This window comes from Lonchura striata, chromosome 8 (genome assembly GCF_050655825.1).
Source record: "Lonchura striata isolate lonStrDom1 chromosome 8, ASM5065582v1, whole genome shotgun sequence".
Lineage (NCBI taxonomy): Eukaryota > Metazoa > Chordata > Aves > Passeriformes > Estrildidae > Lonchura > Lonchura striata.
In genome coordinates, this window is record NC_140710.1 from 10,000,764 (window position 1) to 10,022,967 (window position 22,204).

The 22,204-nt window shown below is 45.1% G+C and overlaps 1 protein-coding gene across 2 annotated transcripts in view; it reads left to right on the plus strand.

Moving 5' to 3' along the window:
• Positions 1 to 17,699, plus strand: part of EIF2B3 (eukaryotic translation initiation factor 2B subunit gamma) — a 98,321-nt gene extending 80,622 nt beyond the window's left edge. Inside the window, exons 10-11 of one of the 2 annotated variants that reach the window (XM_021528458.4) lie at positions 7,412 to 7,515; positions 17,483 to 17,699. In XM_021528458.4, the coding sequence (XP_021384133.1) occupies positions 7,412 to 7,515; positions 17,483 to 17,535 (157 nt within the window). In that variant the 3' untranslated portion in view covers positions 17,536 to 17,699. Of the gene's footprint in view, positions 1 to 7,411; positions 7,524 to 17,482 lie in introns of those variants that run through there. The other variant, XM_085586293.1, reaches the window with a different exon arrangement.
• The last annotated feature ends 4,505 nt before the right edge of the window (positions 17,700 to 22,204 follow it).

Consider the following 22,204-nt stretch of genomic DNA (forward strand, 5'->3'; position numbering starts at 1 on the left):
CAGTACAAAGGAATGATCCTATTGCCAAGATAACATATTTTACAGTACATAACCTCATGAAAAAAAATGAGGAGGTGAAGTTGTTCCCATCACCATAGCTTGCAAACCTGAAAATAAAGATCTCCTTGTGCTGAAATTCCAAAGTATTTTGTATCTTGAACCATTTTTTAAGATGGCTGTTGTCTCCTGACAAAGAAAGAAGAACAAGTTTAGAATAGATATCGCAGAAAACACATGAAAAGTGAGAGCTTCATTCAGAAAAAGCACATACTCATCTTAAATATATGGATAAAATATGTCATGGATATGGATAAAAATTAAATTCATTAAGAAAACTATATGTATTGTAGTCCCTGCCTGTAAAAAGGGGTCTTATTTCTCTTGATTATGTAGCAGTTTTGTCCTTTCTGTCACACCTCTTGATTTTAATCTGTGAACATTTTTGGTCAGGAATTATAATTTTCATTCTACTATTTAATTCACTGTATATGCTATGTAAGATACTGAATAGAAAGACAACCTCTGGCCAGCAGAGTTTGCTTTCAGGAAGATAGATTGAGGAAGAAAATGCAAAGTAGGAAACTAGTAAGTAGGAAGTGGTGGAGCTACTTGCGGAACTGGTTTTCAATTACTTTCAACTGAAGTAAAATTCTACTTTATCTAATGTATTGAGGAAATTTCTCATATAATACCTGTTATCTTGTGAGTGTCTGAAACATTATTACTAGCAGCTCCTCAAAAAAAAAATTTCTTCTGGCTAGCTTCCTGGTACATTAATCTCTCTTAAATAAATCACCTGTTCTTTAATCTCAGATGCAGATGTTTCCCTGATTGTGCAGGGAACTCATCCCAGTTTTCCAAACATCTTGTACATCAAATGTTGAACTTAAAGCACAGATGAGCCCTGAAAAGTGGCATTTTAAAATATTTCCTCTCATTCTGCTGATTTGCTTCTTCAGATGGACAGGATTATGTCTGACTTCAGAGCTATAAATAAGATTCTCTCTCCTGCTAACCACATGGATCTAATAGAAGAGTGTGAAGATTTTTCACAAACAGCTGATGGCTGTTGGATTTTGGTGGGAATCTGGGTGTGAATGTCTCTGATGCTCCTTAAAATCTTCTCCCACCTGGGTATGGCAGAGGAAGAAATTACCACATTGTGCCTCTTAAGTTCTTGAGGAGACGAGAGTTGAACAAGTTCAGCTTGGATCTAAGAAGGCAGGTTCATTTGTAAGGGTGGCATTTACAAAAACCTTTTCCATGTCAATCTAACTCACATGATATGGAAACTGACTTAACTAATAATGTTTTCTGAAATGCCACAGCTCTTCACCCAAAACTGTGCTTCAAAAACCCCAGAGAAGGTGTCCTTTTACTGTGCCTGTTACCTCGCTCAGTCTGTGGGAGCTGGTGGGAAAGTGAAGCAAACCGAGAGGTGGTAATGAACATAAAATGTTTCTGTGTTGTTTCCTTCACATAGACATGAGTAGCTTTTCCTGGCCTTCAGTGCAGTGTCTGTAAAATCATGTAGAATCTGGCCTACACCTCCCACTCTGCAAAAGAGAATCCACAGGGTGGTCAGTTTTCCTGTGTGTGGTGTTTCCCAGTGTAAACCTCTTGAAGTATACTTTTGCTGAAGTGTGCAATCCTGAGCTTGCAGCTACATAAAAGGCCACCAATTTGCTTGTTCCAAGATCAGCTGGATGTAACTGAAGTTTCGGAGGTGAAGCATGACCTTCCTGGTGACCTCCCCCCCCACACCCTAAGTTTCGCTTAATAAAACACATTAAGGTATGTTTGAGGCAATCCTTTAAGGTCAGTTGAACTTTCACTGGAAAATACGAGTGCTGGCAAGTATATGCAATATGTAATGCAAAATGTTTAGGGTGTGGGGAAGAAGTGTAAAGGAGCCATACCACAGTGATGAGCTTGGCTAGAAAAGAGACATGGAACAAGTTCCTTAGTGAAAACACCCTCAGAGACGGGCGAAGAATTTAGAGGGGTAGAATGATTTTGTTACCCCCAAGGGGAAAAACAGGAGATCAAAGGCCAAATTCACTTACGAATGCTTGCTTTGAAATACATCTATAAATTATAGCATGTACTGCTGGCATCTATTGTAGGCTTTGGTATTTACTTGAATGTATAACGTGAGATGCATAGTGCCTGGAGTTCTTGTGTTTGTGTGTAAAAGTGTGTTGTGTAAAAATGTACTGGTGTGGAAAGCATGTTGGCAAAGGCAACGTTTCGGGTTCCCAAGTTCCCTAGTAGTGTTTTTGCCTCTCCTCTGTTTTTCCATGGTCTTTGTGCCTCATGCCTGTGATCATGAGTCCCAGTCACCATCTCACTAGCTAGCAGGGGATTCCTTCAGGGGTTGCTGGTAGGTTTTAGAACTCTCCCTGATTCATTGGCACTTCTTAATGTTATTAAGGTGCCTGTGGTGCCTCTTATCTCCTTGGTTAGGGCAGAAGGGGATGTTGCTCCCAGGGGAATTCACATCTGTTACCCCTCAGTCAGCAAAGTAGCTGCTGAGGCATGTCACCCTTTGCTTTTAACTCCCGTGTCAGTCTCTCCGTTTCGCAGCTCATCGGGAGGCACACAAGACCCAATTGCTTGGCACGGCAGAGCGGTACCAAACAGGCTGTCCTAGGCTTTGTGCTCCAGGCTTTCTTTCTTGTGAGTCTACAGTTTTAAGCATTGCATTATAGACACCTCATTTGCTTTGCTGCCCAACAGAGATTATGTCGGGGTTTTGGCACAATTGGATTAAAGTACCAGGCCTGGATAACTTCCATTGGCATTTCAGGAGATTGGCTGTAAGGCAAACCTGTGACATTCATACCTTCCTAAGCTTGCACAACCAGGGCGAGAGCTGCAGTTGAGGTCTTGACCTCAGTTACTTAAGCCCCTTTCTCCCAGGAGCGTTCATCACTTTAATCACAGAGTCCTAAATAATCAGTGGGTAGCCTGTAATTAGGGGGTTGTGTCTTGGACTCCTGCTGCCTGCTCCCGGTGTGCTGAGCACTGCGTATTTTGATTTCCCATTCCCCCAAAGGATGTTTGATCTCAGATTTACACTTCAGAAAATTAAGAAAGGTACGGCACCTCAGTCCCCTGGCAATCTTCCTGATTTCAGTGGTAGGTGCCTTGCCTTCCCTGAGTATCACAGTGCTGCAGCGATTGACACACTTGATTTAAGGGTTTGATTTATAGACCGATACTCGGGCTGAAAGTCAGCAGTTCCAGGGCTACATAAATCAGCCTGTCTCTGGGATTAATACTTCCTTATTTATAATTTCGACAGGAGATGGAATTCTTTCCCAATTCTTTACATTTCTTTCAGATGTAATCGACCACCCTGTCCTTTGGTTTAAAGCTATGTGACTTTGCCACAAATAGAGGGAGGGGAAAGTAAGCTGAGTCCAGGAATTGCTGTGCTATAAAAGCTCCATATTGTGTGCTCTTGGACTTTGCTTTCTCCAGCTTCCTTCAAGCCCACACAAGAGATGGACTTGAGGTTTTTTTGGCTTTCTTCCCCTCCCCCCTCCCTCCATACATGCGCTGACCTTTTAGAAAAATAAATAAAAGATAAAGAAGGACCTGGAATGTTGCAGAATGTGTGTACATTTTGCTCTCTGTTGTTTTCTGCTGGGATTAGTTGTTTACAATGGGGGAGAGAGGGAGGGCAGAGGAAGGGAGGTCTGTGGCCTTAACTGAAATTAGTGGCATTTCAGAGTGATCTTGTTAGGTGGTCTGCAGTTTAAAGACCTAAATCCTTGTAATCCCCCCATGCCTCCTTGGCCACTACTCCTTTTGCTCTTGTTCTCTCACTTTCAAAAAAACCCACCCCAAAGTCGGGCTCTGTCTCTCAGATGCAGGCACGTAGCGGACACACAGACGTAGGCACACATGCTCTCATATGCTCCTATTTACACATTGTACCTGTAGAACAAATTAATGCTTTAGCTACATCTGTTGCCACTACAGGACTGGGCTTGTAAAATGCTCTCTCTAAAATGCAGATGTACACTGAATATTTTTATTTATTTTCTGAAAAACACCCAGCTGCCAGACTTTCAGTTTGTGATTACACTTAAAACAAATTCAAACTGAAATTTCAGCCGTAAATCAAATGCCCCAAATTAGTTCCTCTTGTGGGTTTGAACATGCTCTTTGGATTTTAAGGTCAGGAGATATCCGTTTTCACCGTGCTGAAAAGTTTAAAAATATACTACATTTTCAGGGGAAAAAATAAATATGGTTTGCATTATAAAGCAGTACATCAATGTGTGTGTATGCGCACACACACCAGAGTTGATGAAGCTGGATGCTGTCAGAGCACCTTTGAGGGCTAATAGCACCTAATTGTTATGGAAGGCAGGAACTGTGGTGGCAGTTTAGTTAAGGAGACTACAGCAGTGCCCTGAGATTTGATATTTACCCTGTAAGAGAATAAAAGTTTATTCCTTACTATTCAACTTGAAAAAAAATAGTAAAAATTAAATAAACACACAAAATACTTCTCTTGGCAGGCTTTATAACTTTTTTTTAAAAAGAAAAAAGGCATTTACAAGTGGTTTCAAAATGGCTGTGTTACATCTGTCAGCGGGTGAAGGGAACACCCACAAATTGTGTTTTTATCTCTTGAAGTTTTGTTCCACTTGAGCAATAAAAGCCGGATTTGCTGCTGGTTTGTGTGATTGGGGTAATCTGAGCATTGAGTATGGCTTTAAAACTTCTGCAGTTGGTTGGGTTTATAAGTTTTAAGAAACTCCTGGGGTGGTGGAGTTCTTGGGTTTTGTTTTACCCTGGCACCAGGGAAGGGTTGATTTGCAAGCACCTGGCACAGACAAGTTCATCTTGGTTCCCTGGCCTGTCCCTCCCGAAAAATGGTTTGGCAGGAACCCTCATTATCTTTGATGTTAATGTCATCAGCAGTTTCTTGGTTACAATGCTATTCTTTCTCAGGGAGTTGAAAGCCAATGCTCAAGTAGGCTCTGAACACACATGCAGTATTCTCCAGCCTGAGCCCCAGACCAACAGCTTAAATCCCCTCTCTTTTAGGGAATATCCTCCTTCATGAGGGTAATGCTGAGAGGTGTAGTGCACTCACAGCTGCTCTCATGCTCAGGAGGAGTGATAGATGGTGGGAACCTGACAGTTTGCAGGGGAAAGCTTTCATCTGACTGGCTCAAAGCAACGGAGGAGGAGGTATGGTGGAGCACACATTCTGGATAGGAGCCATTTCAGTGGGAAATGAGCAACTTCTCCCATTCCCTTCACTAGTCCTGTTGAAAGCTAAGTCAGAATGGCAGCAGCAGGCAGTCATGCTTCCAGTGATCCCTTCCCTAGCCTGGCATAAATGCCAAATTGCTCTTGCTCTCAGCAGCTGCTGTTGCACAGGACGATGGCCTGAGCTGCTGTGCGGGCACATGAGGCTATTGGAAAGGAAGCAGATTGTGACAGTGTGAGAGCAAAGACAGGCAGGGGTCTGCTGTGTATCTTTGCCGCTTTTTATCTTATTAACATGTTAGTAAAAACCATGCTAAAGCAACCTGAGCTGGTTGCTTGTAGAATAATTGCTCATATTGCCTCCTTATAGGTCAGCAGAGGGGGAGTTTAAGTGAGTTAAAAGAATAATTGTTCAGAGGGGACAGTCTGTTCACAGGGGGTTGTAACTGTGAACCAGTGCAACTGAGGTCCAGTTTTATTGCTTTTACTCCTGCAGAATTAATGGTGGTTTTGTGGGGCAGATGGTTTCTGCTCTGACTCACACAAGCAACAGAATTGTAATACGTTTAATGATAAATTCTTTGTTCTAGATAATAGTGTTGTGTGAGCAGGAAAGTACTATGAATTAATTTTGGGATCAGCGGTCTGGAGTGAGGATCGAAGTTTCACTCTTCTGAGTACCTCAGCTGACTAGTGCTCTATTCAATACAGAATTGAGGCTCAGGGCTTCGACCTGATACCAAAACTCCTTTGTTAATTCAGACTCCAGGCTAACAGTTCTGTCCACAAGCCAGCTTGATGATGAACTGCAGCCATGCTTAACTAGTGCAGAGAGTAGTGGTGGTGTCCGTAACCAAGGTGGGGAATAGCTGCAGGTCATTAATCTGTGCAACTCGCTGTGCATAGAAGGTCATTGAAGCCAAAAACTTCTGGTTTTGACAGAGATCAGTTGTTGGACTGATAATATTCACAGTTATTGTAATTAATATTGACAGAAATACTGGGAAGCAGATATGAGATGCTATGGTTCACAGTAGGATTAATACTGAGTTATCTAGGAGGAGCAGATTACCTGCATGTCTCCAGGGTTATAGATCTCACTTATACCCTCTTCCCAATCAGCTGATTTTGATGAGTGTTAGTATTTTTAGATATCTTAGCTATGCTTTCTGTCCTTCAATGACTCCTGTCTACCTTTGCACATGTGAAAATAAGGAAAGAAATAATTTGATTCACAGCTATTTTCTTCTCTGTAGGTTTGAAAAAAATTACATTTAATGCTGTTTAACACGACACATCATGCTGAGGGAATAGCATTTGAGGACACATCACAGATAGTAGTTAAGACTGACAAGATCCAGCTTTCTGGAAGAAGGGGTTCAGAGAAATGCAGTAACTCAGAATCTCTCAGCAGAGAAGTTACAAACCCAGCAGTTGGACTCTGAACTCCTTTCCTCTCTGGACAGTGGGATTGGCAGATTTGAAAGCTGGTTGTCACAGATTCAAATACATTTTGGAATAAGTATCTAACTTTTGCTGAAGTTATATACTGTGTAGTGTTTCAAAGGCAACATGAGCATGAAGATACTGAAGGCAGGTAGCGTAGGTCTAGTGTGGATTTCATTGGTTTAGTACTGCAGAATAATCATGTTTGGGTGCTTGAATGTAACATGAACAAAGCCAACCAGCTGAGCTATTGATCTGCCCCTTCTCTCCACCTTTTCTTAGTGCCTGGCAAGTTGGAATGCATAAAACTACTCAGTAAAATTTGCAAAGAAAGACTGTGCTGCTGCTCGTGTTTTTAACTGGGGAGCTGAGCAGAGAAGCCACCCCAGCAGTTACCCAGACTGTCTGTGGAAAATACAAGACTTGATCCAGGTCCCAGGTCTTTATTTATTCAGTTAAGCATTTATTCTGTTGAGGAAATACAGAGGAAAGCTGTTCTAACAGGAGGTAAAACTGCAAACTCTTCCAAACCCAATCTGACACCTGGAATTTTAGTTTTTCCAGCAACTGGGTGTAAGGATCAAGAGAAGAATGGAGTTTTTGAGAAAGGTGCTGAACTGAACCTACTTACAGGATCATGTCACAGAGTCATTAGATATTCCAGTGGATACCTTTATTTTATATCTGTCATTTAAATTATTTTCTTGATTTGGTTGTGTTTATGTTGTAGGTGCTGTCTTCAGGGCAGTGTTATTTGTCATAATGCTGTGATAGAGAAGGGTGCAGACATCAAGGACTGTTTGATTGGAAGTGATCAGAGGCTGGAAACCAAAGGTAAGTAAAAAAGTTGTATTTACTGTGCATGTGTCATAATTTTCAGAACTTTTTCCTTGAGACTTTCCTCCTGCTTCTTCATGAAGTGATAGTAAACTGTGGCAGTTCTACAGTGGGGTGTCCTATAATATTAGGGGTTTTTTTTCATGGAAAGTACAGCTTCTTGGCATAAGTTCAGTGGTTTGCTCCTCTGAAGTTGGCAGCAAAGCTCTGTTCTTATAAAGAACAAGATTGGGTGCTGAGACAGTCTTTTCCCAGAGACCACAATTAGATCAGCCTGAGGTTGTCCTCAGCAGGAGCCATTATTTTGATTAGTAATCTTTGTCAGTAACAGGGGAAAAGCAGGCAAATCTATTGGTCACACAAACATCCTTCTCTGTAGATGCTCCCAGCCCACAGTGCCAGTATGCTCCCAGCCCACAGTGCCAGTATGCTCCCATTCACTTTGCTCCAAGCAAAAGCTCAAGGTGGAACATCATATTAGGAGCTGCTGTGCTCAGTAGGAAGTACAAGTACAGCTACGTTCACATCTGCTTTACTGCCATGAAGTACTGTTTTGGGGCTTCAGAAAGGATACAGCTACGTGGCCCTCATTTATACAAAGTTCAGCCGTCCAGTGGGAGTGCTCGTGGTGAGGGCTCGGTGGTAACCGCATGAGTGGAACTGTTGATTTCCTGCCCTAAGAGATAATGGGCAGGAAATGGCTGTTTCAGTGACTGCATCCCAAGCAGAGGCTTTTTAATGAATATTTATGGTTGGGGTTTGGCAGATCCCTGCTCCAGTGTGTGGACCGAGGACAAAAGTGAGTTCCTTTGCGGGCTCCATGTGAAGTTATTTAGTCAGATCAGGATTTATTTGCTTGCTTTGTCTTTGTGAATGGATTCCCAATTCTATGTGTCTTGATACAGAGCAGGGTTTGAACTTAATGTAGTATAGCATAACCTGTTGTCAGCTTCACATATGACGAAATTTCCTTAAATTGAAACTGAAAGTACAAGGGACTCATGAAAGCAAAGTATTGATCTTGCAGTTTCAAGTCTCTGATAGTGCAGGTAACACAGTGAGTTCACTGTGGTCTTGGTCTCTGTGTGTCTGTGTCTGTTCATAGCTTTGTCCATCACACCAGTCTGAATCAGTGTCCGTTGTGGGGTTCATTGCCCCCTGTCATAGAATCACTTGGGTTGGAAAAGTCCTTTTCATATCATCAAGTCTAACCATAAATCTAATGCTGCCAAGTCTACCATTAAACCATGTCACTGAGTGCTGCATGTACACATCACACCAGGAGAGATGACTTGGGGCGTGTTTTGTTGTTAACTTGCAGTGTGAGGTAGATTATAAATACACCATTATACTGGGCAAATGTTGTAAAGCCTCAGTTCATTTTCCTGCCTCAGTTTCCTAACCATTCTAGAATTGCTTTGGTCTGGGGTCAGGTTTGCCGTGGTGGTCTGTGAAGTTCATGACTTATTTTCTGCACCATGGAGTCTTTCCAGCCCAGCATGTCTCTTCTAACCTTGACTGATCCCATAGTAGATTGGGTCTTCTCTTTTTCTCTGTGAAAGCATGTCATGACTTCCTTTCCCCTGCCCAAGACTTCCTGTATCTCGTGCCAAGTTTTTGGTGTGGCCCTGTAAGTATGTTTCCATATTGCACCTTTCATCAAGACTTTGGCTGTTTTTTTCTGTTGGGTAACTTTTCCTTCTTCAAACTTGAGCTTCCATGCCCGGGTTAAGAAAAAACTTAGTTCTCTTGGGTAGGAGCCACCTTTTCTTGCAAGCTGATCACCCTTCAGCAGACATAAGCAGTAGCTGCTGGCTGCTGACCCTAGTCTGGGAGTTATACATTCCACTTTCTGGGAGTAGAAACCTCCTCAGCAAAACTTCATACACCTTCCCAGAAACATTTTAAAAAATGAAAATATAGCAGTCTCTTATTCCAGAACATCAGCCAGGATTCATCAAAGGTAGAAATATCCCTGAATCATCCTACACAGCCCCAGGCAGATCCCACAGTTGACTTTGCTGCAGAACTGGCTGTATGCTCCCTGCTCTACCGTATGAGTCCTGGCCACACTGCCCAGGCAGCTTGGGGTAGAAGAGCTCTTTGAGCCAGAGGTGCACTGACCTCCTTTCATAAAATGAATTCCAGTCCCATGCAAGGAGGATGGCAAGAGAACAGCTACCACAAATGATAGGCAAACGTAACTTAAACCAGCTCTCACCCTTCTCCTTCTGCAGAATAATGTGGGTATATTTAGGGTGGTCCAAATGGTACAGCTGGGAGTAATGGGATTGAATTAAACACAATTTAGGTTGGCTATCTGGAGCATTTTCCTAATGATGTGGTCTGGTAGGCTGTGGGATAATCTCCCTGGGGACTTGGTGGGAGATCTCATCACTTAATAATTGGCTTGGCAAATCTCTTGACACCTAAATGGAAGGAATACTCCACTACTGGTTACAGGGGTAGATCAGAGGCAACCTGGTACTTTCAAACTAAAAACAAAATTGGAGACACAGGAATGCAGGTAACTGTCAGCAGTGTCGTCCCAGTCCTGCATTTACTTCCTCTCTGTCACAGAATTGGCCAGAGACAGTATTTTTAAATGTCTCTGTTGAAGGTATGGCATTTTATTTAAGTTCTGGATTGGCAAGCCATGCCTCCTGAGAGCCCTGCTATTCTCCTACTGCTTTTATTACCATGCCTTGGAAGCATCCACTTTCCTTCCTCTTTGATTCTTAAAGGAATTTGCTAACAGAGAATTAACAGATGGGCTTTGTGAAAGCTACCTCACCAGGTAGCAGTTTGAAAAACATGTTGGTACCTAAGAAAAAGGCAGTAATTCTTAGAGGAATAGGAAATGGCAGACAGCATTCTGAAAGAACTGAATCATTGTACAGAGCATTCAATCACTGCTTTGAAGACAGTTACTAAGATTACACTGCAATCTTTTTGATAAACCTGGTTTTAAAGAGGAGCTCAAAAGCAGCATGTGCTCAGTGAAGTAGCACTAGAGAGAGAGTGCTGGTGATGGGCCAGTTGAGGAGTCAGATGAGCCTGAAGTCACTAAGTACAGCTCCCAAAGGAGTCTCTCGGCCAGATTCAGCAGGGAGAGCGTTTGTACATCTGGTATTGGTTAGCCAGGAACCAGCATATGTGGTAAAGCAGCCTAACCCTTCTTCAAGGTAAAGTGGCCTAACCTTTCTTCAAAGCAACACCAGGAACAGAAACTACAGTAAACATTCACACAAAGTATAAAACTAGCAAAACTGGTATAAAATTTCACTGCCTTATCCCTTGCTTTCATCTCTGTTGTCATTGGGGCTGGGATGTTTTATTTGCATATTTATTTCCAGTATCAGACATGGGGCTCCAACTAGATCTGTGTCCTACCTGATTCTGACTCCTGCTTCACAGCCCTCCACTATGGTTCTGTCCCAGCACCAGGCTCACCCCAGTCCTAGCCTTTCTCCCATAGAGACTTTTGTTTTTCTCTCTTACTTGGTTATTCCCAGACACCTACCTGACACCTCCTCTGGTCTGACCATAGCTGCTATTTCCAGTCCCCTTGCCTAACAGTCCCATGCTCCTTTTTTCATATAGCATTCATTCCCTAACTGCTTTCAGTTGGATTGCATCTCTTTCTCTCATGCCTGGGCAGGCTCATACTGGGCACAGGAGTGGGGTGGTTCTGTGCCTAGTGTTCCACTGGCCCATACAGCTTGGAGGAAGCCCTGCCTTCCTCCTGCACTTCCATGGTCAAAAGTGCTCACTGCAGTCTCTGGAGCTTTTAGCTGTCCTCCTGAGAACATGTGCAAACTTCAGATTTTTTTCAAAGACTTATCACATAGCCAAAATTGTGTGGTTTCTCACAAGAAGAGAAAAAGGCACATATTCAGTAAGGACTGGCTCCTGTTTCCAATCATTTTCCAAGTTCTGTTCCAACCTTGGAGTCCCAGGACTTTTCAATGAAACAGAATAAGATTGTTTTATTTTAATGAGGGCCAAAGAGCACATTTTTCTCTAATGTCATCCTCTAAGGCAGGTACCTCCACATGTGAATGGTTCCCTGCTTGTGAGGAGGCTTCACATGAGCCAAGATTTAACAGGATAGGGACAGAAAGAAACTGAGAGACTTTCTGATGCTCTCACTGCGTTCAAGTAAGGGCGAGCATCTGCTCTTGCAAGATGCTGAGTACCTCCTGGTGCAGTCTTCAGGAACTGAAAACACTTAGCATGACACAGGGTTGGGATCAGAAGGCATGCTGCTGTGCAGATGGGAGTTAGGAAAGCTCATGAAGAACAGACACAGACTAAACAGTGCACACATGTATACAGTGCACAGGGGTGGAAAATGAGCTGGAGGTGATGTAGGAATGGTGTGAATTTATAGCAAAATTGAGAGATCGGTAAGATTTCTCCCTAAAGTAGTTTAACTACTGAATGCCCATGACAAAGATATTGTTGGCAGCTAAAACAGGCATCTCTTAAATACTTGACATTTTTGTTGGAGTGACTATGCAGTGACTATACTGCTAACTAATCCTAATAAGCCTCCTTTCCAAGTGTATAAAAATGGTTTATGAGTTCTGGCCTTACCAGTGGCGCAAAACTTCCTTAGAATATCCATCCAGCAATGCTTTGTCCTCCCTTCTGCTGCTGGGGACTGCCACACTTGTGCATGCTGTCATTCCCAGCCAGGGAAGTTCAGGCTTCCTGAGTGAGTGGGTTAAATGTGCTGCCACATTCGCAGCATGCTGATATTGAAGCCTACCCAGAAGGCAGCGGTTCATAACCTTGTGGAAATATTTTTACATGCTCCACGCAGAGAAAAAAACTACTTCTGCTGTGGTAGAGCTCAGGCACATGAAAGGGCCAGGAAGAACACCCCAATGGATGCTGAGAAAGGAAGAGGATTTGTGTCCAGTGCTGCAGGCAAATATGGCACCTCTGCCATCAAATCAGGAAGTTAAGATATGGACAATTAGACTGCTGTTTTGAGATTCCTGCTTGCAGTTGCTGTGAGGAGGTGATAGTCCATGGGAGCACTGATAGATGTAATCCAATCCCTTCTCACACACTTTGCTAGGACTCTGTCCGAGTATGAGGACTTCAAGCATGTCCCCCTCCCCAAGGAGCTTGCAATCTTAGGCACATCCCAAGCTCTTGATCACATTTTCCCTTTACTAACTTTTCTTCTAAGACCAATCACTTCCTCATACATCCTGTCCTCTTCCTCCACTCCCTCAATTTATCTGCTCCAAGCCACAGTAATCTCTCACTGGCCTCTGAATCACTGTTACCTTCACACTTTCAAGACACATCTAGTCCACAGAAGGGTTTGAGAGCAAAGCAATTAATTCTGGTGGAACTATGAAAGAATCCTCAGCTGAACCACGGGGCCACCAGCACTGAGAGCTGGTGGTTGTTGGATGTAAGGCAGAAGTAAGATCTCTACTGCCTGTCTGTTCTGTGGGCTGGAGGCCCCAGCTGTGGGCCAGAACTGATCTGCCTGAAGCTACCACCAGCTCCCTGGGGTGTGCTGCACATCCCTCATTCCCTGCATAAAGGAATCTTGGGAGCAGCTGGAACACTCAGCTAATGAGGATCATTGTTGCTGGCGACCCATGGGTTCAACTGATGCCTGCAGACGGGCTGACCTGGCACTTGGGAGAAATTGTGAGACATGCCTTGCCTTTGGGGCCACAGTGTGGTCACCCTGCTCTCCAGTGATCATGTAGGTAAAGCCTGGCTGAGGAGAGAACAGGCCTTAACTGGAAAGTCCCACTGCTCTGTAAACACAAACAAATCAGCCCCCATCACCTGCTTCCCTTCTTTATCTGTACATGTAATTTAAAACACCCTCCAGCCTCCCAAAGTCAAGCTTCAGCTGCTTCCCATCCCCGTAAGCCCCTTTGGTTCCTCTCCCGCCCCTAACCTGGCTGCTTTTCCAGAGCCAACCATCACTGCAGAGACAAGTTGCTCTTCTCTCCCACTCTCTGATCCTTTCTGTCCTGGGTGAATGTGGTGGGAACCACCCACAGCGTGTTTTCGTGCATGCGTTTCTGCAGCCACCCCTCCCCCCCACCTAGTTTTTTAAGTTAAACTATCTCTTGCTTTAAAGAGAGCAAATACACAGCAGTGGCTTTCATCACTGCTGTATAATAGAGCAGTAATTCTGTGCCAGGGACTGTTTTCTATTTTATTTTAAAGGGTTTATAAAACAGTGTATGTAATTGAGTGAGTAAACTGAACGTTTTCTGGAGCCCCTGAGGGCTGAAACTTCGTGGTGGTCCTGGGCCTAGGCCCTAACCCTTTTTTTTCCTGTCTTTTTTTTTTTTTCCTCCCTTTCCCCTCCTTCCCCTCCTCCTTTACAACCCAGCGTTGCCACCAGCAGCAGCAGCAGCAATCTGTCTGGGGCTAATTGAGCAAACAACAAGGAGATGCTTTCACATGGCTTTTAAAGGAATGCTCCGGCATCCCCTTTCTGTGAGTGGCTTGGCAGGAACCTGCCAGGAAGGCTGGGGAGCGCTGGGTCCCCGGCCCCCAGCCTGCTGGTGGGGTTTGTGCTGGGCTGCACAGTCATTTCCGCCCCTCTGTTTATTTGCATTACAATTTGTTTTTAGCCAAGCACCAAAAGCTGCTCTGCTCTCTAGTTTGCCTTGTGCGTATGTTTTTAAGGGGCTAGTGTACAGTATGTGTAAACAAATGTCTTCCCAAGCAGGAACGCATATATAACGAGTGACAGGTTTTTGATTTACACTCAGTAAAGTCTCCATGGACACTCGGTTCAAGCACCCAGGCAGACTTCAGGCTGGGCTGCGTCAGCAAGTTGAGGCAAAGTGCTAATCAGGAGGTTGAATGTGTTGATCAGCTCTGGATTTGCTTAGCACCAGATGCTCCCAATCTGAGAAGATCTAGTTGAACATGATTTAAGGTTGAAGAGTCCAACTCTTAAGGCTTTCTCAAAGTCCTTTCTCTAATCTGTCTTCTTTCTCTGTGGGCTGAATGCATCTGTAACCCTGCCAGTGTCAGATAAAAGGCAGCCTGGTAAGAAATCCGTAGTGGGGAGCTGGGGAAGGAGAAATGTAGCTGAACAGCAAAGCATGTGAGATACTTCTCCCTCCTCCCCCAGAGTTTCAGGCAGAGTTTCTGCAGGAACTGAGCTTGCTGGTACCAGCCAGAGCCACTGGCAACTGGCAGCCACGTCTGATAATGAAACACTATCCCCAACTCAGCTCTCTGGCACACAACACTGGAGTCTGAATTCCCTTCGCTCCTCAAGAAGGGCTTCGGGAATGGAAGAGGAAAGCAGGGTGAATCCTTATCTGCCTACCACATCCCCTTGGGGTGCGGAATGGGGCTTTGTTTCTAGCAAAGCCATTCCCTTTATCACTTAAAAACTTTCTTGCAGATTTTAGACAGGCAGATTAATGTGTTTTCTTTAAGTCTTTACAAGAAGAAATCAGTTTGGTGATTTCATATGAGTCTGAGGTAGCAATGACATACCATGTGTGCCCACTTTGGGGAATCTGGCCACGGCGATCAAGGAGATGAAACAGGCAGAGGGATGAGAGATGAGGGAATGCAGGCTCCAATTTCCCATGCGGCTTTGACTGCTTAAGCTCCCTAAACTCACTGCTGCCTCAGTTTCCCCATCTGTAAAACAGAAATGCTCTTACTCACCCTTTCTCAAAAAGCATTTTGAACTCATCAGGAGTAAAATACAAGACTGCCTCAAGCATGTCAGTGCAAAATACAAATAGTCTGTACCACCTCTGCAGCAAGGTATGTGACAGGACCCATCCCAGCTCTGCACATTTAGGACCGTGGAGGATGCTGTCTGAAATGAAGCAAGAAGTTCCTTATTAAAAAGTATTGCTACAGATAACCTATATATAGAACCATAAATTGACATGGCTCTCTATAAGCCTAGATGAAGGCATGTTTAATCTGCAGAGGCATAATATAATTACTCTCACTGGATGGTAGCCAGGGTCTTATTCACATCATAGAAATCAACATGATAGATAGTCTGCTTGGAGGAGGTTCAGGAATGGAGTCACAGGAGTTGCTACAGGGCCTGTTGAGATATACTGGGAAAGTTGTTGGGGATGAGGAATGTTATAGCAAGAAATGCTGCAGGTTGGATTTGAGGTACCTTGGCAAGGCTGTGTGGGGTCCAGGACGGGAGGAGAGAGGTGCTGAAGGCTGGACTTGGGGCTATTGGCAAGAGCTGTCCTGGAGAAGTTGTGTGGTGCTACCTACATCATGCTTGCACCTGGCACTTGTACAGTCAGCCCCTCATTTTCCTGAGCGTTGCATCCACCTCTGCTCATCCTGCCCAAAATGCTGGAGATTGAGCTCCAGGATGTTACTGTGAAGCTCCAGGAATAATTATCAATTTACAATAAATACCCTGAGCGAAGAACTAAATGTCTCAATCTGATGCTGCAGGTGAGAAGCAGCCCCTTGGTCTCCTTATTTTAGCCTTCCTGCAGGGTCTCTGAAAGGAAGTGGTGTGGCTCACCCATTCTGTCCCTCAGGCTGAGAAGATCGCATATGATCCACATTATTCTGGGGTTGAAGTTGTAGTGAGAAATTATCTTGCACAGTGCAGAACTCCTTGAAGTTTATAGAGCAGAATTTGATCAAACCTTTACTGGAGCAATGGTTTTCATGATACAAATGTTGCATCTTGAATTTTAAACCAAGAGAAGCACCATGTTGGCCCAGCCACTTTGGGGATTGCCAGGAATTTCTTCCTTTAGCCAAATGTGGCATATTTGTTGTTTTGCAGCAGTCTTGCAAGATCTACTCCCCTGAGGGGAGGAGTTTTAGGTAGGTAAATAAAACACAACTCATCATTTCCATCATCCCTGGCTATCTACCCCCACTTCTGTGTAAGGTGTGGGAGACACCAGAGCTTCCAGTGGTGTATCCCAGCTCCTCACAGGCCTTGACACTTTATCCCAGGCTCCAGAGGCAATTGTTATTCTGAATTGCAGAAGGTAAGATGAAGAGCCTAGGGGCATGGGACACATCACCTGAGCTCCACCTGAATAGGTGTCCAGCTCCTGGAGAGCAGTTTAGATTCACCACCTCCCCCACAGTACCCTGAGGACACCCACTTTGAGCACACCAGCTTTGTGTCTGAGGCCGCATGCTTGGGTTTTTTAGGCACTGGGCTTTCAGTTGCGTGTTTTTATTACTTTGGCTTTAGATCCTTTATTTGCAGTCCTTCCCTGACAGGCTGCTTTTGCATTTTAAAGGGAAGGTTCTTTCAGTACAGTGCATTAACAGTGCTGGGGCAGGGACTGGCACATTAATGTGTCCACTGGGGCTGTGCAAAGCTCCTGGGAACAGGCAAAGGAGTGACCTTGCAGAAATCACCCCTCCAACAAATTTGCTCCACAGGAGGATCAGGTTTAAAATGAAATAAAAAAAAAGAAAAAAAAAAAAACACCCTGTTTTTAAGTTGCTAGGGCTGAGTTGAGATTGCTGAGATCTCACACTGCCTCAGTGATGGCCCCCTGGTGCTGAGCAGCCCTTTTCCCCACCAAGCAGTTTGGGGTAGACAGTGCTATTTAGAACCAGGGTAGATTACTGATCTTTAATTTTATGTCTAATCTTCATGTTGGATGTTGATGGTTCCTTGCCTTGACCTAGGTGTACACCTGTCAGTAGCAGCTGTGACTTCCGTAGGGCCTCTTGTGTTTATTAGTGACACATACATGTGAAAACTCTCATTAGAGAAATCTCCTGATGTTTAGTCAGTTGTTTAGGCTTTCACCATGTGTGTGGGATACTGTCGGAGAGACACTGGAGTTCAGCAAATCTCTATTTGAGTTCCCCAGAATCTGCTTTTCTCATTTGTTTTAAAGTTGCAGATTTGAAAAATGCAAGGTCTGAAGCTCTGCCCCAAAACTCAATTGCTCTTCTTTTCCTCCCTCTTTCTTTTCAGCCAAACATGTTAATGAAGTCATTGTGGGCACCGAACAGCTGATGGAGATATAACCCGAGTAGCTTTTAAAGAAGATTTTATGGAAGCCAGCAGCAGAACCAGATGTTCAAGCACCGTAAGATCATCCGTACAGATCAGTACTGGCATGGTTTACCCTGCCATTGCTCCTTTCCTGTTCAGCTTTATATTTATGTCTTAATAAAGAAGTATTTGCAGAGCGGAGTGTCCGTCGGCCCCTCCCCCCTCATTGGGATGCGCGGGGTTTGTGCCGGGTTACATCGGTTCCTGCGCGCCCGGCCAGCGCACTGTACTTTTCCAGCAGAAGGGAGAGCGGGGACCACACAGACTGTGCCCACTCCAAAGAATGACTTAGCCGCCCTCCCTGCGGCGTAAATCACATCCCTGCAGTCCTGCACCACCCATCCCTGAGCCTGGGAGAAACTGCTCGGGATGCTGCTTGTGCATCTCATCAACACAGCAGGCAGACAGTGAGAACAGCGTCGGCTGCTCTTTGCAGCCCGGTAGCTTCACCAGCCTCCTCCTCCTCCTCCTCCTCCTCCTCACTGTCTCTCATGATGCTGCCCCACAGCACAGAAGTGTTTAATCTGTGCCTCTTCTCTGTAATGCAGTCAAAGAGTTTGGCACCCATTTCCATCAGGGCTGAGTTTGGTCTGATACTTTGAAATTCTGCCCAAGAGCAAGTATGCGAGAGCTGATGGAGCATGAAGGAGGTATGAGGTGTAAACAGTGGATACTCCCTGCCTTATTTTGATGGTTCTTCCTGTCAGTCCACTGTTTCTAATCCCAGACAAGAGGTCTCTCTCCACACTTGGATGATCTGTGGATGACTGTACCTATGTCTCTGAGATGAGTCGCTCATGTTAATGTGAAACGCACAGCCTTGTGGTCAGGGCCTGTGCCAGGATTGTAAAGCACCTGGATGGGATTGAAACGCAAGCTGTTCTTTAATGTTTATAAATTGGACACAAGTTCCTACCTAAAAGCTGTTTATTAGAATGTAGTAGGATTGAATGGGACATTTATCTGCCCCTGGCAGTTTGACATCCAGAGGTGCTTACAGCAACTGGTGGGGATGATATTTCAGTAACTGAAGTGATAAATGTGTGCTTCATGGGCATCTGTGACCCCAAGGACAGTTACCATTTCCTAGTTAATTTGACAGGAGAGAGATTATAATCCAGACATTCCTTGAGTTTCATAAACAAAATCCTTCTTCTAAAGGACCAGATTGGAATGGAAACTATGGGTAAGGATGAGCTTCAAGGCCTGTGACAAGCTGTGGAGAAGAAATGCACTGTAGTTCAGCTCTAGCTTTGTGCTGGAGGTTTTGTCTTGCGTATGTGCGCAAACATGTTCCTAAGGTACGAAGCCTTTTTCATCCAAAGATCGCAGAGGTTTTACAGAGGTTAATTAAAGAGTGTTCTTGTCTCTGTGTGCGGCAAGGGAAAGAGGCTCCATTTTGGGTGTGTAGAAACAGAAGCAGAGCGGAGTGTAATTACCTGGCTTTGCAATTTACCAGAAGGCTGGCAAAGCCTCGAGAGTTTTGCAGGGACTTTGACTCATAGTCCTTTTGCTGAAACACAAAGCCTCACCTTCTGTTTTTAGGATATATGTTAAATTCTAAAAAGTCTGCACTGCCTTGTTTAGCAGCTACAGCTTTACCTCCTTGTGCCTTAATTATATGTTAAAGTCTCAGTCCTTTTGTTTAGCTAATTTAAGAAGAGGGTGGGGGGCTCTTTACTGTGTCGGTTAGAATTTAGCATTAATTTAGTGTTTTCTGACACTTGAAAACCTGGCTGGGATTTGAGGCATTTTCTTTTCCTTTTCGCCTTTTACGACCTGCAGGTGTTTGGTGTGAGATAAAAGTAGATCCCAAAGTGAGATTTCACAGCACAAATTATCAAAGTGAAGATTCACTCTTGATGTAGTCTACGTGTGTGGCAGTAATTATGAAAAATAGTTCAGGATAATAGGGCCTTCAGGAATCCCAAGACAGGCACTGGGAGGTTAACCCTTCCTCATCTAACCTGGTCTCTATGCTGTTGTCATCATCAGGTGAGCATGTGATGGGTTGGGTCAGGCAACTTCACAAACCGAGTGATATTAGAGTCATTGAGAAAATTGGGGAGGCGACTGCAGACATGAATTTCTGTTCCCAGGTAGTTTTGGATGTGACTGTTTGGTCCCAGGTCACAGAGACATTCTGGAAGGTGTTACTGGTATCGGCTGCTCACCAACTTTGAGGAATGGGGCACCTCTCAGACAAACAAGCTGCTCTGTCCCAGGCAGCTGAGCATTACAGCTCGTGCCCATCATAGTGTTACTGGCATCAAAGTGGTGCCTATAGAGGCAACATTTCTCTGAAGGAGATGAAAGTTCTCCAGCTCTGTAGGTGTGGGCTCTTTCAGGGCAGAGTTGTCCTGAGCACTTCTTTGGCAGATGTAACGCCAGGGTTGCTGTGAAAAGGTTCTTGCAGTGGCTTGTCACATACTGGATCTGCATAGAGGTTTGCTATGATGGCCAGCAGGACTGGTGGCTTATGGTTTTCCCTGAGTGGTGTCTTGCCATCTGCTCCCAAAACGCTTTTCCTGTGACCAGGGCAGCAGGGTTGTTGTGTGTGCACACCTGGCCACACTTCTTCCTGTGGGTCCTGCCCCACTGGCACACCATGGCAGGGGTTCCTGAAGCTCTGCCCCCTCACTCTGGCTCCCATGCGAGCTGGGTTCAACCAACAGCAGCTCTGCAGCCAGGTGCTTGCCAGGATTTTTGTAGCCAAGCCCATTTGTAAGACACAGATTTGGGAAGAGATTTGTTGGGCAGTTGCAGACACCCAGAGCCGTGGCACCTCCCTCAGCAGTTCGTGTTTGCTTTTGTAGGTGGCTGTTGGGATCTCTCAAGAAGCAGCAGCTCATCTGATCCCTTCTGCAGTCAAACCAAAGCAGATGGCTCCCATCTTCCTGGCAGCCCTGGAAGAGAACCACATGAAGTGAAGACAAACAGGCAGCCATTCCCAGGGAGAGTGGGCTTCCTACCCCCATGGTGTTCAAATGGACACAAAAACTTTGCATCTAGCTCTAATCTTGCTTTTAGGATAATTTTTTGGCTTGTGGGCAGGAAGGGGAGAGCAGAGACTGAGCAGTCATATGGTCTAAGGTACAGAGGTCTGGCTCTCCTGGTCACCTATCCAGGTGACACTGTGTTGCAGCCCTAGCAGTAGGACTCTCCTGAACCTCTCAGGGTTGGAATCACAAGGACTTGACAATCTTTTACTGCCTTCAGTCTCCAACGTTGATTGTGCAGAACCATGATCCTGCTGGCTTCCTTGCTGGTTTCTGCACCCCACTGTCCTTGTTCTGACTGCCTGGGAAGAGCGCTTTTCATCATGCCCCTGGCCACCCTTTGGACTTTGCTGGTCCAGAGATGAAATTTTCCTAATAAACCCCCACAGGTCTGGGGTACACTACTGTTTTCCAGAGGTGCCTTACTGCCTTCACAGTGGCCCAAGTCCCCAGTGAGGGCCAGTAGTGGCTGCTCAAGGCAGAGCGAGATCAAGCCCCACGTGGGGCCCGCAGAGGAGCTGTGCCGGCAGCAGTGGTGTGACAGACGCACGTTGCACAGTGTGTGGTGTAATCCAGCCCCAGGACACCGCAGTGCCGCCCTCCCGTCACACACAGCCACTCCTGTGGCCTTTGGTTATCTGTTTTAAAGGACTGATTATTGCAGTGGGCAGTTGGGGCTGGGGCCTTTGGCATTGCAGGCTGCCCATTGTGCCCTGACCTGGCCCGTCCCAGAGCCATGGGGGAGCACAGAGCACAGGGCCCTTCGCACTGGCCACCTGCAGAGTTAATTTGGGGATATGGAGGTTCCCTCACCAGCACCCAGCACACCCCAGCCCCTGCCCCAGCACCTCTGCAGCAGCCTGCCCACTGAGGCTCACTCCCCCTCAGGCAGGAGGCCGATTTCTGGATCCTGTCGGTTTTCACTCCATCTCCCAGGAGCCAAGGTCCACAGCCGCGCCTGTGCCTCCCAGACGGGCCGGCAGACGGGAACTTCCTTCCAGGTCCTATAGACAGACATTTTATATACGTTAAAATACGTGTGTATATAAATATGGAAAGCAAGAGCTTGGGAGAGTTTGAGTCTAAATAAACTTGTATGTTTTAGGCTTTTAAAATGCTAATGTTGAATTGCAGGGGATGGGGGACGGCAAAGGGATTGTTGGACTGAGGACCAAGACAGCTGATGAGCTTGGATCAGTGCCTTTACAATTCAAGGAAAAATGGGATAGTTTGGGAAGGAAAAAAGGATTTTCTTGTTTTTGTTTTTAGTAGAAAATAAAAGAAGCTGCCTTCTTATTTGCCTCCCTCCCCCAGCGTCGGAGCAGCGAGCGACTGGTGTTGTATGCATAAGCTATTCCTTTGTGCAACATCTAAATGGTTAATTGTGTTTGAGGAAGATGTACGGGCGAATGGAGGGACCACCCAGCAAGAGACAGACAAGAAAGAGCGATCTCTGAAATGTTTAACCAGAGAGAGAGCAAAGTTGTTTAAAAATATTTAATTTACAACATTCCACACTGCTGATTATAAATCGGCCGTCCAAAAACACTGCTGCGTGCGGGGAGGGATCCAGGCAGCATGAAACAAATTCTTGTGATTGTTTTTCCTATCTTCCTCCCTCCTTTCCTTGGGGAGTTTAACC